Genomic DNA, 14,444 nt, shown 5'->3' on the forward strand with positions numbered 1-14,444 from the left:
AATAAAAAAATAATATATTTTTTTAAATTCTAAAATAAAATGCGTTAGATACACTGTATTTTTTATTTAAGTTAGAATGATTTACATTTTTTATTACTCATGACTATTTCTGAATTTTAGTTTTTCAATTTTTTAAAATTTGTTACTATTCAACTAATTTATGTTTTCCTCTTAAAGTGGATCCTTCAATTAATTAGTTGATAAATTATTTATATAATTCTGTTATTGCCCATTGCAAAATATGTGCGGACAACACTAATACCACAATAGGATGTCAAATGAAGGACACAAAAATATTGTCCCGCAGGTCACAATTGGCCCCTCGGCTATGCGTTTGAGAACCCTGTACTGTATGAATGTAATAAAAACTTTTATGGAAAAAAAAAAAAATTGTGGATGAAAGGGTTACGACGAAGCGTATTGCTATCACCCCCAGTATCACTTTTTTACATAAATATTACATTTTTACATGTAAAAACGTGACAATTATCATGTAAAAAGGTGATACTAACATGTAAAAAAGTGATATTATCATGTAAAAACGTGATCATTATTATGTAAAAATGTGAAAATTATCATGTAAAACGTGATAATTATCATGTATAAATGTGATGCTATCATTTTAAAAAAGTGATAATGTAGAGATGCAATAATCATCATGTAAAAATGTGATATCATGTCAAAACGTGTTCATTATCATGTATAAAACATGATAATTATCATCTAAAATGCGATAATTATGTAAAAATGTGATACTGTCCTGTAAAAATGTGATAATATTATGTAAAAATGCTATAATTGTCATGTAAAAAAATCTTACTATCATGTAAAAACCTGATAGTTATCATGTAAAAATGTGAAAATGATCATGGAAAAATGTGATACTATCATTTGAAACGTGATAATGTCGAAACGCAATAATCATCACATAAGAATGTGATATCATGTAAAAACGTGTTAAATATCATGTAAAAAATGTGATGTTATCATGTGAAAATGCAGTAATTATGTAAAAATGCGATAATTGTGATGTAAAATGTGATATTATCATGTAAAAATGCAATAATTATCATGTAAAAACGTCTTACTAAAAACGTGATAACTATGTTAAAATGCGATACGATCATTCAAAAACGCCATATTATCATGTAAAAATGTGACACTATAATTTAAAAACGTGATAATGTAGAAAAGCAATAATAATTACGTAAAAACGTGTTAATTATCATGTAAAAACGCGATAATTATCATGTAAAAACGTGTTATGTAAAAACGCGATGATTATCATTTAAAAATGTGATACTATCATGTAAAAATGCAATAATTATCATGTAAAAACTTCTTACCATCACGTAAAAAGTGATAATTATTTAGAAATGTGATACTATCATTCAAAAACGTCATATCACGTAAAAATGTGATACTATAATATAAAAACCCTATATTATCATGTAAAAAACGTGAAAATTATCATGTAAAAATATAAGACTGGACTTTTTTTGGGGTGGGAAATATGCTTCCAAAGGTTACTTATTGTTTATTGAAATGAAAATAATACAAGAACTACATCTCCCACAATGCTTATGGGCAAAACAGCAAAGATTGTTCTACAGTGTGTCTCCCACTGTTGATTTATTTGTTGTCTGGTTATTATATCAAAGAAAAGATTGAGTTGTATAAGTGAAGTTGTCATTTCGACATTTGGCAACCCTGTTGCCAGATTGATATGTGAAATGTATTCATAGCGTATATATGGAACAATCAATCTGGCGAGCCAGGTTAGGGAAAAAGAGCAATAAATTATAAAAGATGAAAATCACAAACCGGTTTTGTATGTATTTAATGGTGATGATGTAAAAACAAGCTCGTGGCCACTTTTCACTGGCCTTTGTCTGCCTTTTGGAACAGAACATGGAGTTGCTCCTTGGTGGTGGCCTCCTTCTGCTGCATGAGATCCGCGTGACCTTTGGTGACCCCCCAGCCGTCCGGCGTGGACATGGAGGGGCAAAGTGGGCGCCCGGACGCCGGCTTCAGCTTCTCCCAGTAATCTCGGCGGGCCCTGGCGCAAAAGGCGGTAGGTTAACACTCGGAACCGTTTCGGAGAACGGTACCGCACGGAGATGATACCTGGCCCTGCACCAGGGCTTGGTGTGCATCTCCAGGCCGGCGCCCCACAGGCCGTGCTTGCCGGAGCCGGCCGGCAAGAAGCCTCGCTCGGGCGCCAGCTCTTCGGCCAGGGCGCGCACGTGGTAGGGCTCGAAGCCGCAGCAGCCACCGATGTAGCGGATGCCGGCCGCATACGCTTCTCGGGCGTATTTATGCATGTCCCAGCGCGTCAGGATTCTCGGTTCCAGACCTGCATTGGGTGCAGTCAAAATAGATTGGACTTCAATGGAACTGAAACAAGGTTTCGTCCCAGTTAGGGGAGCATTTAAATGTCAAATCCTGCTCAATTTAGGGCATTTAAAGGCCATTTCCTGTTCATTTGGAGCCACTTCCAATTCATTTTGGGACATCACTTCCTGTTAAACGAATCAAAATCAACAGGAAATGGCCCCTAAAGGGCTCAAATTTAATTGGAAGTTACCCAGACAGAAATGCCCCAAAATTGACAGAAAGCGACCCAAATCAACAAGATATGACCTGTAAATACCCCATAATGATCTGAAAGTGATCACGAAAAGCCCAAAACTTGACAGGAAGTGACCCAAAATCAACAGGAAATGACCGTTAAATACCCCAAAAATAATTGGAAGTGACCCAGAAATGGCCCAAAATCAACAAGAATGACCTGTAAATACCTCCTAAATAAATGGGAAATGACCCAGAAATGCCACAAAACCAACAGAAAGTGACCCAAAAGCAATGAAATGACCTATAAATACCCCAAAATATATTGGATGTAAGCCACAAACGCCACAAAAACAACAGGAAGTGACCCAAACGCAACAGAAAATGACCTGTAAAAACCCCCAAAGTTACCCAAAAATACCCCAAAAGTGACAAGAAGCGACCCAAAACCAACAGGAAATGACCTGTAAACAACCCAAAATAAATTGGAAGCGAGCCAGAAATGCCATAAAAAAGAAAAGGAAGTGACACAAAATCAACAGGAAATGACCTGTAAATACCCCAAAATGAATTGGAAGTGACCCAAAAATTCCCCAAAATCGACAGGAAGTGACCAAAAACCAACAGGAAATGACTTGTAAATATCCCAAAATTAATGGGAAGTGACCCAGAGATGCCCCAAAATCAACAGGAAGTGACCCAAAATCAACAAGAAATGACCTGTAACTACCCCAAAATAGATAGGAAGTGACCCAGAAATGCCTGTGTATCAACAGGAAATGACCTCTAAATAATCCAAAATGAATCGGAAGTTCCCAGAAATGCCCCAAAATCGACAGGAAGCGACCCAAAATCAACAGGAAATGACCTGTAAGTACATAATAGCCCAGAAATGCCCCACATTCTTCACTTCCTGTTGATTTGGAGACATTGATGGGTAATTTCCTGTCGATTTGGGGGGAACTGAAGTGACCCAGGACTGTCCCAAAATGAATAGGAAGTGACTCATAATCAGTAGGAAGTGCCCTGTAATATACCTGTAATGACCTGAAATGCCCTAACAATGAACTTATTGGCTGCCATATATTCAGTTTTTCCTTTTAAATTTTCTTATAATAAATAGTCTTATTCTTGTTTTCATGGTTTGATATTTTCCCCGAAACAAAATTCAGCTTTATTGTTATTATTCCCCTTTAAAAGTCTCATAAAATTTGCAGGTAAATGTAGTCCCCGGGTTACGATGTACTCGACGTACCAAAGTCTATTCCGTCATTTTGTCTCAGGTCGTATTTTTTACAATTGGTGTTCAAACGTTCATCTAGTCTGATCAATATGTACAGTAAATTTAGTAGATTAAATTAGCCCAATTTGCCTAACAAAAGTTTGCTAGTTTAAATGCTACGAATGCTAATGTATTTACAATTCTCATAGCAAATGGCTCACACGTAACTCCACAAACTGTAGCAGTAAACTTTATTACAAATGCATAAGCAAACAAACATTAGCTGAAACAACTTACAGCCTGATGTGAGCCAAACCAGAACGCAGCTGTCCTTTATCCATTAGCCATACGAGGCGACAGTCCAGCCAGACCCAACACTGCCACCAGAGGGCAGTGTATCCTCCATCATTAACTCATTTGCTCCCAAAAACATATAAATATGTTCTATTTTTAATTGTTTTTTTTTTACACGAGGCATCTCTAGGTTCTGTTGCACCTAAACTGCAATGCACAATGCTCAAAACTCATTTTAAAGCAATAAAACTGGCCACTGGAGGGCAGTAGTGCATTAAGTAAGAACTCATCTCGGGCCAAGAAAGGAAGTGAAAAAAATAGTCAGGAAACGGAAGTTGGAGGGATCTTGTGATGACGCATGAGAATTTGAGAAAAATGTGGAGAACGATCGGAAAAAAAAGGCAAACGACAATGGAGGACTGTTTTGAAAAGAAAACAAAACCATCGTCAAATAAAGATTAAAAAATATCTTGATGAGACAGACGATGACGGCCACAACAGCGTCAGGTTCCCAACGCGTTCTGCGGAGCTCACGTTGCGTTACTCTTGAGCCTGAGGTTGAAACCAACGATGAAGATGATGAAGATGATGAAAAAAGTGAGACCGATCTTGATCTGGACTCATCAGATTACTGGGAGCCACCTCATTCAACCGGGAGCAGCCGAGAGCCTTCCCCGTTGTTATGTGCACAAATAGTTCAACAGTTCAATAGTTTAGTTATGTGTAAATAAATTGTTACTTTGCGGTCAAAAGCTCTATTTGTCTTGTTGCTTATGTTATTTTGTATAACGAAGCACATCAACAGTTCAATAGTTTAGTTATGTGTAAATAAATTGTTACTTTTCGATCAAAAGCTCTCTGTTTTGTTGTTTATGTTATTTTGTAAAACGAAAACATTATTCAGATGTCTGGGGTGTCACAAAAGCGAAAAATAGCTGTGTTAAAGTCAAATTATGCTTGAAATGTATGCTTTTACAACAAGCTCAGTTTCTCTGTTTTTTCATCAGAAATTGGAAAATTGCTCAAACTAAGCTATTTTCTAATGCTGATTTCTAAAGAATGGAAAACGATATGAACTAACTTTTTTTTTCTGCTGAAAGAAGAGAGTCTTCCTTTTGGTGGCTTCCATGTTAATATAGCAATAGAACAGAGTTTTCTGAGGGCCTTGCAAAATCAGTCAAAATCCAGTAAAACGGCCGGGAGCGAAGGGCCTTACTCCAGTGAAAATGGCTGGGAGTAAATGAATTCAACAAAATACATTACTTTTGGACTTTTTGGATAGTTATTTTGGGGGTACTTAAAGGGTTAATTCCGACCCACGCAGAAATTTGGTGTATGTCTCCAGCGTAGGAACGGAACTCGTTCATAATGCAATGCCAACCACTACTACTACTACTACTACTACTACTACTACTGCACCTTATAATGCAGTGCGCCCTATACATGAAAACGGTTTTAAAATAGGCCATTCATTAAAGGTGCGCCTTATACTCTGATGCGCCTTATAGTGCAGAAAATACGGTAAATGTTTATTTTCTCTGCAGTGAAACCTACAGAGAATGACGCACCATGTGACTACTCTGTTGTACGATGCCGCTTTAAGTTTAACTTCATTACATTATAAATGAATTACAAGAATGTTTGTGTCATGTCTGTTCTCCTACAGAAACCATATTAAAACAAAAAAAAAAATGTTTCCCTCCCCCATCTTTTTTCATTTAAAAATATTTTTGAAAAGCTCCAGGGAGCCACTAGGGCAGTGCTAAAGAGCCACATGTGGCTCTAGAGCCGCGGGTTGCTGACCCCCGTTCTAAACAAACGCATTCCTATATCAAAATTACAACATTAATCTTGTAATTTAAAATTTCACATTGAGTCTCGTTATTAACATTTGTTCCCCCAAAATATATGGGAATACATCTGTTGCGTGAGAATGTGAGCTCTTGTGAATGGCTTTCTTACTGAAGGGGAACTCTGGAAGGTCGATGAATCCTTGTTTGTTGCAGTCGGGCGTGTGGAAGGCGAGCGGCTGGCTCATGTAGTGCGCCTTGAGTCCGGCTTTCTCCACGCCCGCCTTCATCATGGCCACCGTGCGCACGCAGGTGTCGGGGTCAAAGTGGCAGTTGACGCCCACGATATCTGCACCTGTCGTCGAGGCAGGAACTTCATTAGCGATGTCCACTTTAAAAAAAAAAAAAATACATTAAACGTACCAGCTTTGACGAGACGGACGGCACAGTCTCCGGGGCTGACGCCGTTCAGGTCCCCCTCGGTTCCGATGCAAAGCGTGGCCGCCACCGGCTTACCTGAGCTTTTCAGGACCTGCACCGCCCACTCCGCCTCCTCCACGTGCTCAAAATACTACACAAAATTACAATAAACAATTAAATGTTTATTTTTGGTATTAAAAAAATAATAATTGGTAAATCATTGATGTGCACTACCAAAAATTTGATGTCCAAATATGTGGATGCCAGCATAAGCGGATTTTACGGGGGGGGGGGGGGGGGCAGCCCAAAAAGTGTCATTACATGTAATTGACTTTCCTATATATGATTTTAAAATTAAGAATTATCCGATAAAATATTGTTTATAAAAGTTGTGAAGCAATAAAACAAACAACAAAAATGAATGAAATGAACAAAAAAATGTATATATAATATAATGGGTCAAAATTATTTTTCAGATTATGTGACTATTGTAATGATATGAGCAAATTGTATCTGCATGTTCGATTAGTAATGTCTGCTCGTCACAGCACACGGAGAGATTTGCGGCAAGCTCGAGACAGCTGATAAAAAGCCCTCCAGTGGACAGTTAATGTTGATGATGCCTCTCTTCTGTTCTGTAACTAAAGATCTGTTAGTCAACCCTTTCAGTAAGTTGGCTTATTCAAGAAACCCACAAAGTAACACAACTAGCACCTTAAGACGATCATTAATTTGCTTTGCTTAGCAAAAACCACCTGAGGAATGAAGAGGCAAGATGGATATACGTAATTTTTTCAAACCTAAGCTTTCAAAAGCGACAACAACTGCTGAGCAAGAACCGAGGATTGAAAATGTGGACCATGAAAAGCCAGAGAGCACCGCCAAAATGGTGAGCGGAGTTTCAATTTGCCCCACTAAAGACCCTAATTTTACAACAAATTTTGCACCTTTATAATATTTTTCTCCCAAAGCTGTTGTGGCGGTGAATAAGCCCTCTTTTACATTCAATTTTATTCTCAATGTCATCCACAGGTGCTAAATAATCAATTAACATCGTAAGCATACATGTTCCACACGAATATGGCGTAAATTAATGCTTAACTACACGTGGAAGATGTAAACAGTGAGAGAGCGGTGTGCAGTTGTTGTGTGCAGCTAACGTGGCAGACTTTGTCTGAGGAGAACTTTTCTACATGTCCGTCCATGATAAAACGTAAGTAAATATTCCTTTATTTAAAGAAAGTTTGTAGGGTTTACTTTGTAACCGCCATTTTTGCGGCCATTTTTTACACAAAGTTGCAATTTCTGATCGGGTGCAAAATTTGACTTTGACCTGTTAACACCAGCGGGTGTACCATGTTCAACGGATGAATATCTTAGCGAAAAGTATAGCTGCCCTAAGCAGCCTGATTTAGAATTACCCTAAAAAAAGATGGGAAACAAAAAACACTTATTTTCAACTTATTATCATAATTATTCTTGGAAGTTAATTTTATTGCTGAAACTGCGTTTCGGGTTCATCAACATGTTTTGCCCCCCCCTGCCCCAAAAGTCAAACTCCGCCTATGGATGCCAGGTTTCAATTTATATATGGCGGAATACACTCAGGTGCAGGCACGTGCAGAGGGGGGCGGAGGGTGCTTGAGCACCTGCCCCTTTGCTTCTACATGCCCAAAGTGCCCCCCCCACCCCACCCCATGGCTATTTCGGCCCATGTGTCTCTATTATCTATTCGCAACCATATTTTTCCGTTCTCTTCACAACATTATCTACAAAGGTACACATCTTTAGGTTCTCTAATAATGAAATAATAGTTTTGAAAAAACGGTGCTGATGGTGGCTCGGTGAATATCTAATTTGGTTTGTTCTCAGATGAACAACAAGTTGAGTAAGGAAGTTTTCATATTGAGGTTGAAGGAAGAAAAGAGAAAAGAGGCAAAGACTCATAGTTAGTCATAGCTAGAATGTGTTGATGACAGTGTTGATTTCTATTCACTATTCCCCCTCCCAATTAAAGTCTGTCACAGTCACGGCCAATTATACTGTACACCTTAAAAGTAGGTCAAATCAGGTGAGTGAAAAACAGACGTTTTTGTCAGTGGCATTGAAACATGAACATTCATTTTCAAGGTTAATATTGCAGCGAGGCTTTTACTAATACTGTCCATTTCCAGACCTCTGCAATCAGGAAGTCGACGTTCTTGCTGACGAAAACCTCCATCTGCTTCTTGAAGATGGCCTTGACGTCATCCTGGCTCTTGCAGCTGAGGTATGAAGGCGTCTGGGACACGCCGCCCGCCACTAGGGCGTCGCCCTCGTCGGCCACCTCTCTCGCCAGGTCGCACGCCGCTTCGTTGATTTGTTGCCCCTGCGTGGAGGTGGGAAAGAAAGGGCGGGATTGGCTTCATCTTCTGTACCCGACGGCAGCTGTGGATATAAACGGAGCCACGGCGGTAAGTTGAGCCACCGCGCCGAGCGAGATGGAGATCATTTGTAGGCGCAACTATTTTAGTTTCTAAAGCCATATATATATATATATATATGTGTATATATATATATATATATATATATATATACACACACACACAGTATACGTATGGTTGTATATACTGTATGTAAATAGTCACCATTTGTTAAGAGCATTGTAAAAAAAACCTCAGCATTTTATATATACTATATATATATGTATATATATATATATATATATATATATATATATATATATATATATATATATATATATATATATATATATATTAGAGCTTTCAAACGATTAAAATTTTCAATCGAGTTAATCACAGCTTAAAAATTTATTAATCGTACAAGACAAGACGGATATATATATTCAACATATTGTACATAAGTACTGTATTTGTTTATTATAACAATAAATCCACAAGATGGCATTAACATTATTAACATTCTTTCTGTGAAAGGGATCCACGGATAGAAAGACTTGTAATTCTTAAAAGATAAATTTGACTTTGTATATTGTGACTAAATATTGCCATCTAGTGTATTTGTTGAGCTAAACGAAATTTTTGAATAGTTTGCCTGAATGCATGATGGGAAGTGGGGCAACCATGACGGTCACTGGTGGCTGCAAATGGTATGTCTTCTCTGCGTTATATTCAATACAGGGTGTTAAGATAAAGATCAACTGCAATTCTTCCCCACGTCGCTTGCCACAGTAGATATAATTGTTGAGGAAGAGATGTTAACGCTTATGCCAATTAATAGCATGTCCCAAAACAGCGCCATTGTAGTCTGCTTGCGGCAATGCGTGAGTGGGTCGTTCCACGCGTGCGTTAAATGCGTTAAATATTTTAATGTGATTAATTTGAAAAATTACCGCTCGTTAAAGCGATACATTTGACAGCCCTAATATATATGTGTATATACTGTATATGTATATACAGGTATATACTGTATATATATATGTACAGTATATGAGATGGACTCCATGTGTGTATATATATATATATATATATATACATATATATATATATATATATATATATATATATATATATATACATATATATTCATAAATAAATAAAAACTCTTTCCTCACCCTCCCCCCATCTCCCCTGGTAGGATGGGTGGCTGTTCATCTCAAGCTCGGGTTCTCTACCAGAGGCCTTTAAGCCTGAGGGTCCTGCACAGTATCTTTGCTGTTCCAAGGACTGCGCTCTTCTGGACGGAGATGTCTGATGTTTTTCCGGGTGTCTGCCGGAGCCACTTCTCCAGTGTGGAGGACACAGCCCCCACTGCTCCTATGACCACAGGCACCACTGTTGCTTTCACCTTCCAGACGCTCTCCAGCTCTTGCTTGAGCCCTTGGTATTTCTCTAGTTTCTCGTGTTCCTTTTATATAAATAAATATAAATGTATTATTTAAATATATGGAATATACACACACATATATATATATATAATATGCTGTATATATGTATATATATATACTGTATATATGTATATATATACTGTATATATGATATATATATATACACACTGTATATGTATGTATGTGTATATTTCTCTGTATATATATATATATATATATATATATATATATATATATATATATATATATGTTCTTTGTTGCTTGTTGCATTCACTGCTGTTGCCAATATAGACATCAAATCCATTTCAAATAGGAAGGCTTGCATTGAGTGATCATGTCTCACTGCCATTGACGGCGATAGACGTCCAATCCAATTTGACTGGAAACGATCGAACGATCGCTCCCAGCCCTCCCAGTGAAAACGGATTGGACGTCTATCACCGTGCATGGCAGCCAGCGAGTTCTTACTTTAAAAAATAGGTCATAAAAACCCGATCGGGCCCGAATTGCGATTACGTGATCGGATCAAGGACATCTCTGATATCAACCACGCTCACTCACAGTGAAGCGCTGAGTATGACCTCTATTCTCTAGCTTGTCGTCACTGGCATAGAAGGTAAACGTCTGCATGACGTTGGATCCTGCCCTGAGGAACTCCCTGTGCAGCTGCCGCACTGAAAACACACCAGGACACCACAGTTAGCTAAAGTACTATATTAAGGGCATTCGTAATTGGAGAGACAACGAGAACCAAAAGTGGTATTTGCCATGTGGCAAAATTCATTTTGCCATGCGGCAAAATTCATTTTGTCATGTGGCTTTTTTCGCCATATGGCAAAATGTATTTTGACATGTGGCATTTTTTTGGTTTGTGGCAAAATTTATTTTGGTTTGTGGCATTTTTTTTTTTTTTTTTGGTATGTGGCATTTGTGGGGGGTGTATAGCATTTTTGCAAGCCATGCACATCCATGCCATTGACGGCTATGCACGTCCAAATTTTCCATTCATTTTAAATGGCAGAAAAACATGTGTGGCTGTGATTTACATACACTTTACATTACAGCACATTGACATTCAACTGGCACCGAACTGAGGCTATGCCATTGACGTCCAAATTTTCCATTCATATTTAATGGCAGAAAAACAAACAAACAAACAAACAAACAAACAAACAAACCAAAATCCATTTTTCCACATGGCAAAATCAATTTTGCCATATATAACACCATACACCATACACACCGTATAACACCACCACCACTACATAGCAAAAAAAAAAAAAAGCCACATGGTAAAGAAAAAATGCCACATGGCAAAAAAAAAAAAGTCACATGGCAAAATGCATTTTGCCACATGGCAAATACCACTTTGGTTCTAGGCCCTGCTGGGTAATTGTTTGCAAATCGAAATCGTAGATTCATTAAAAGTTCATTTGCCCACTCCCAGTCAAAGCGGACATTCAGCGCCGTTAACGGCAGTTGATGAATTAACATAGACACTTTTCCAGTGGACTCGTAGATATTTGTGTGCTATAGTAGAGAAGGACTATACCCGCTTCAGGGTGCTCGGCGGCAGCTTCAGGCGTCCACGGCCCTGCCTTGACGTATCCCCGCTTCTCCAGAGCGAAGACGAAACCGCCGTCGCCAATGACCACCTCGCCGGCATTCAGTCGTTCCAGGATACCCTTGATTGTCACAATATACCGTAGTTAGCAACACAGAAGTACAGTACTTATAGTCTTTATTTGAAGACATACTGCGATCCTGCATAGGATCATTTTTAACTATGGAAATACTGGACATATACTCTATTTCCTTAAATAAATCCCATATAATCCCAATATCTCATGTAATTAAAATAGAAAAAAGCTTTGAATCAAATTTCACTGCTTCGAGGATTCGTTTAATTAGAGTGGTATTGTAATGGTTTGTTTTGAAAGTGTTTGAACTTTTATATTGATTTGGATGCATACACTACCCTCTAGTGGCAAAAGTGAATATGACAACTCATTTTACATGGCTGAATCCAGCTGCTCCCTGTTAAGACCAACAGAAGGTAAGTTTTTGTTTGAGCTAATATGATTGTTTATGCATTTGTAATTTAGTTTAGAGGTATATTTAGCAGTTTTTTGTGGGAATATGTGTTTGAACAATTTGCTGAGAGCATTGTAAAGAAAAAGTATTTAATAGCATTTAAGCTAGCGGACTTTTGCTATGCAAGTTAGCCAATTGCTCTTATGTTCGAGCCTCATTTATTGAATTTTTTGTACCGTTTGAGGCTCAGGTATTTAAATTTATTTTTAAATGCATTTATTGCTCTTGTGAAATGAAAGTGCGATCCTGCATAGTTTGAAGAAACACTCAGGAATTTTATTTTGTATTTCCTTTTTATGCTATTTTGAAAGTGCAATCGAAGCAAGCCTTTGTTTTACATCACCTTAAATTTATTCTGCAACGCATTAAATGTTACTTATCCGATGACTCGATTATTCGAACCAATCGATAGATTAACTCATTACTTAAATAATCGATGGCTGCAGCCCTAGTGTATTCATTCATTCATCTTCTGAAACAATTATCCTCACAAGTGTCACAGGGATGCTGGCGCCTATCCCAGCTTGCTCTATGCAGGAGGCGGGGTTTACCCTTTACTGGTTGCTAGCCAATCACATGGCATATATAGACCAACACCCGGCATTGAACCCCTAATCACAGGACTGTGAGACGGATGTGCTAACCACACATAGTCTACATATATACACATACAGTATTTCTTCAAATGAATTTGATAAATTTGAATTTCCTCAAAGAACATGGTATAGACATGAACATCAATTTGCTAACGTTATTAAATGGCTAGCAAAAAATGAGTACATTCTAAATTGTGTTTTTAGTTATAGCTATTTTGAAATGTAGAGAGTAAAATTATGTATTTGCAATTGATTAAGTCACATATCACACAATTGTGGCATGTGCTCGTACCTTCTTTTTCTCTGCTGGCGCCATGGTTCCTCTTTGCCTTGTTGGAGCTGGGGAGGGGCCCTCTCTGGGCAGCCGTGGGGCTTTTATAGCCTCTGAGAGGGGTGAGGGGTGCAGGTTCGCTTTTAGAACCTCACCCGCTCATCATGTTTCAATTTGCTTCTCTCGCTAACTTTGTCACAACTAGCACAGAATCACTGTATGCAACTGTATTTAGCCTGTTCATGCATGAATTATGATGATTATTTTTTTCTTAGATACCAGTAATTGTTTTTAGGACATTCACATAGGACAGGAGTCTCAAACTTGCGGCCCACAGTCATAGGCGGAGTTTAAGGGGGGGCAGGGGGGCCAGCCCCCCCCCCCGTGGCCGAAAAATGTCATTGCATGTAATTGACTTTATATATATATATATATATATATATATAACGTTGTAAAATAATCAAACAGAGAACAAAATGAATGAAATGAACAAAAAAAGATATTTTTATTATGGGTCAAAATGATTTTTCGAACAGATCATGTGACGAGCACCTTAGACGGTAATTTGCTTTGCATATTATTTTCCCCAAAAAAATTAGGGGAGGGCAATTTTATTTTTCAAATGATTTTTATCTTTGTTTGAAAATATTTTTTTTTGATTGAAGGTTTTTTTTGGGATTGAATGATTTAGACACAAAAAGGATGGCTAAAATCAAGGAAACCTAATGAAAAATTAAGTGTTCAAATGCAAATATTTGAGTCTCAAATATTTTTTCGCATTCATAAACTTTTTTTCTACAACTAAAATTTTTCTTTTTTTTTTGATTGAAGTGATTTTTTTTTGGGGGGGAAATATATATTTTTTGTTTGAAGCAACTTATTTTTTGATTATTGATTATGATTTTAGACACAAATGTCCTAGCCAAAATGTGGCCCAAACGCAAAACAACATTACTTCAATCAAAAAAGTTGTTACAACCTAATTAACTTTGACCCCCCCCAAAAAAAAATCTTAAGAAATTTAGCTTTCAAATACATTTTTTTGAGTTTCAAATTTATTTTTGCATTCAAACACATTTTTTAATAGAAGTGACTTTTTTATTTTTATCCCAGGGGATACAATTTTTGACTGAGGTAACTACATTGGCACGACACCGGCAGGCGTACCATATTCAATGGATGACGATCTTGGCGAAAAGTATAGCTGTCCTAATTAGCCTGATTTAAAATTCCCCTCAAGAGTAATAGGAAACAAAAAAACGCTCATTTTCAACTTCTCTTGTTAATTTTATTGCTGACACTGCGTTTTGGGGTCATCAACATGTTGTGCCCCCACTTC

At 37.7% G+C, this 14,444-nt stretch overlaps 2 protein-coding genes across 2 annotated transcripts in view; one reads left to right on the forward strand and one right to left on the reverse strand.

Annotated features, from left to right (window-relative positions):
• The window catches only part of dmgdh (dimethylglycine dehydrogenase), a 45,301-nt gene that overhangs the window by 556 nt on the left and 30,301 nt on the right, over positions 1–14,444 (forward strand). The window contains exons 2-4 of the mRNA XM_057819748.1: positions 1,909–2,074; positions 8,472–8,750; positions 9,895–10,140. Of these exons, the coding sequence (XP_057675731.1) occupies positions 9,896–10,140 (245 nt within the window). The 5' untranslated portion in view covers positions 1,909–2,074; positions 8,472–8,750; position 9,895. The remainder of the gene's footprint in view (positions 1–1,908; positions 2,075–8,471; positions 8,751–9,894; positions 10,141–14,444) is intronic.
• LOC130905942 (betaine--homocysteine S-methyltransferase 1-like) lies at positions 1,834–13,355 on the reverse strand. Its single transcript, XM_057819752.1, has 8 exons — positions 13,127–13,355; positions 11,697–11,829; positions 10,706–10,818; positions 8,474–8,665; positions 6,301–6,448; positions 6,050–6,232; positions 2,128–2,356; positions 1,834–2,059 (listed from the first exon to the last, which is right to left on the reverse strand). The coding sequence occupies exons 1-8, from the start codon at positions 13,148–13,150 to the stop codon at positions 1,879–1,881; spliced, it is 1,203 nt and encodes a 400-aa protein (XP_057675735.1). The 5' UTR covers positions 13,151–13,355; the 3' UTR covers positions 1,834–1,878.

This window comes from Corythoichthys intestinalis, chromosome 17 (genome assembly GCF_030265065.1).
Source record: "Corythoichthys intestinalis isolate RoL2023-P3 chromosome 17, ASM3026506v1, whole genome shotgun sequence".
Classification (NCBI taxonomy): domain Eukaryota; kingdom Metazoa; phylum Chordata; class Actinopteri; order Syngnathiformes; family Syngnathidae; genus Corythoichthys; species Corythoichthys intestinalis.

What these genes read in the sequence shown, in the direction of transcription:
- LOC130905942 (XM_057819752.1), bottom strand. Translation starts at nt 13,150, where the DNA reads ATGGCGCCAGCAGAGAAAAAGAAG. An exon ending in CGCCGAGCACCCTGAAGCGG is followed by an intron (nt 10,819 to 11,696) that starts GTATAGTCCTTC and finishes GTGTGTTTTCAG; the next exon opens with TGCGGCAGCTGCACAGGGAG. An exon ending in CGTCCGTCTCGTCAAAGCTG is followed by an intron (nt 6,233 to 6,300) that starts GTACGTTTAATG and finishes CCTCGACGACAG; the next exon opens with GTGCAGATATCGTGGGCGTC.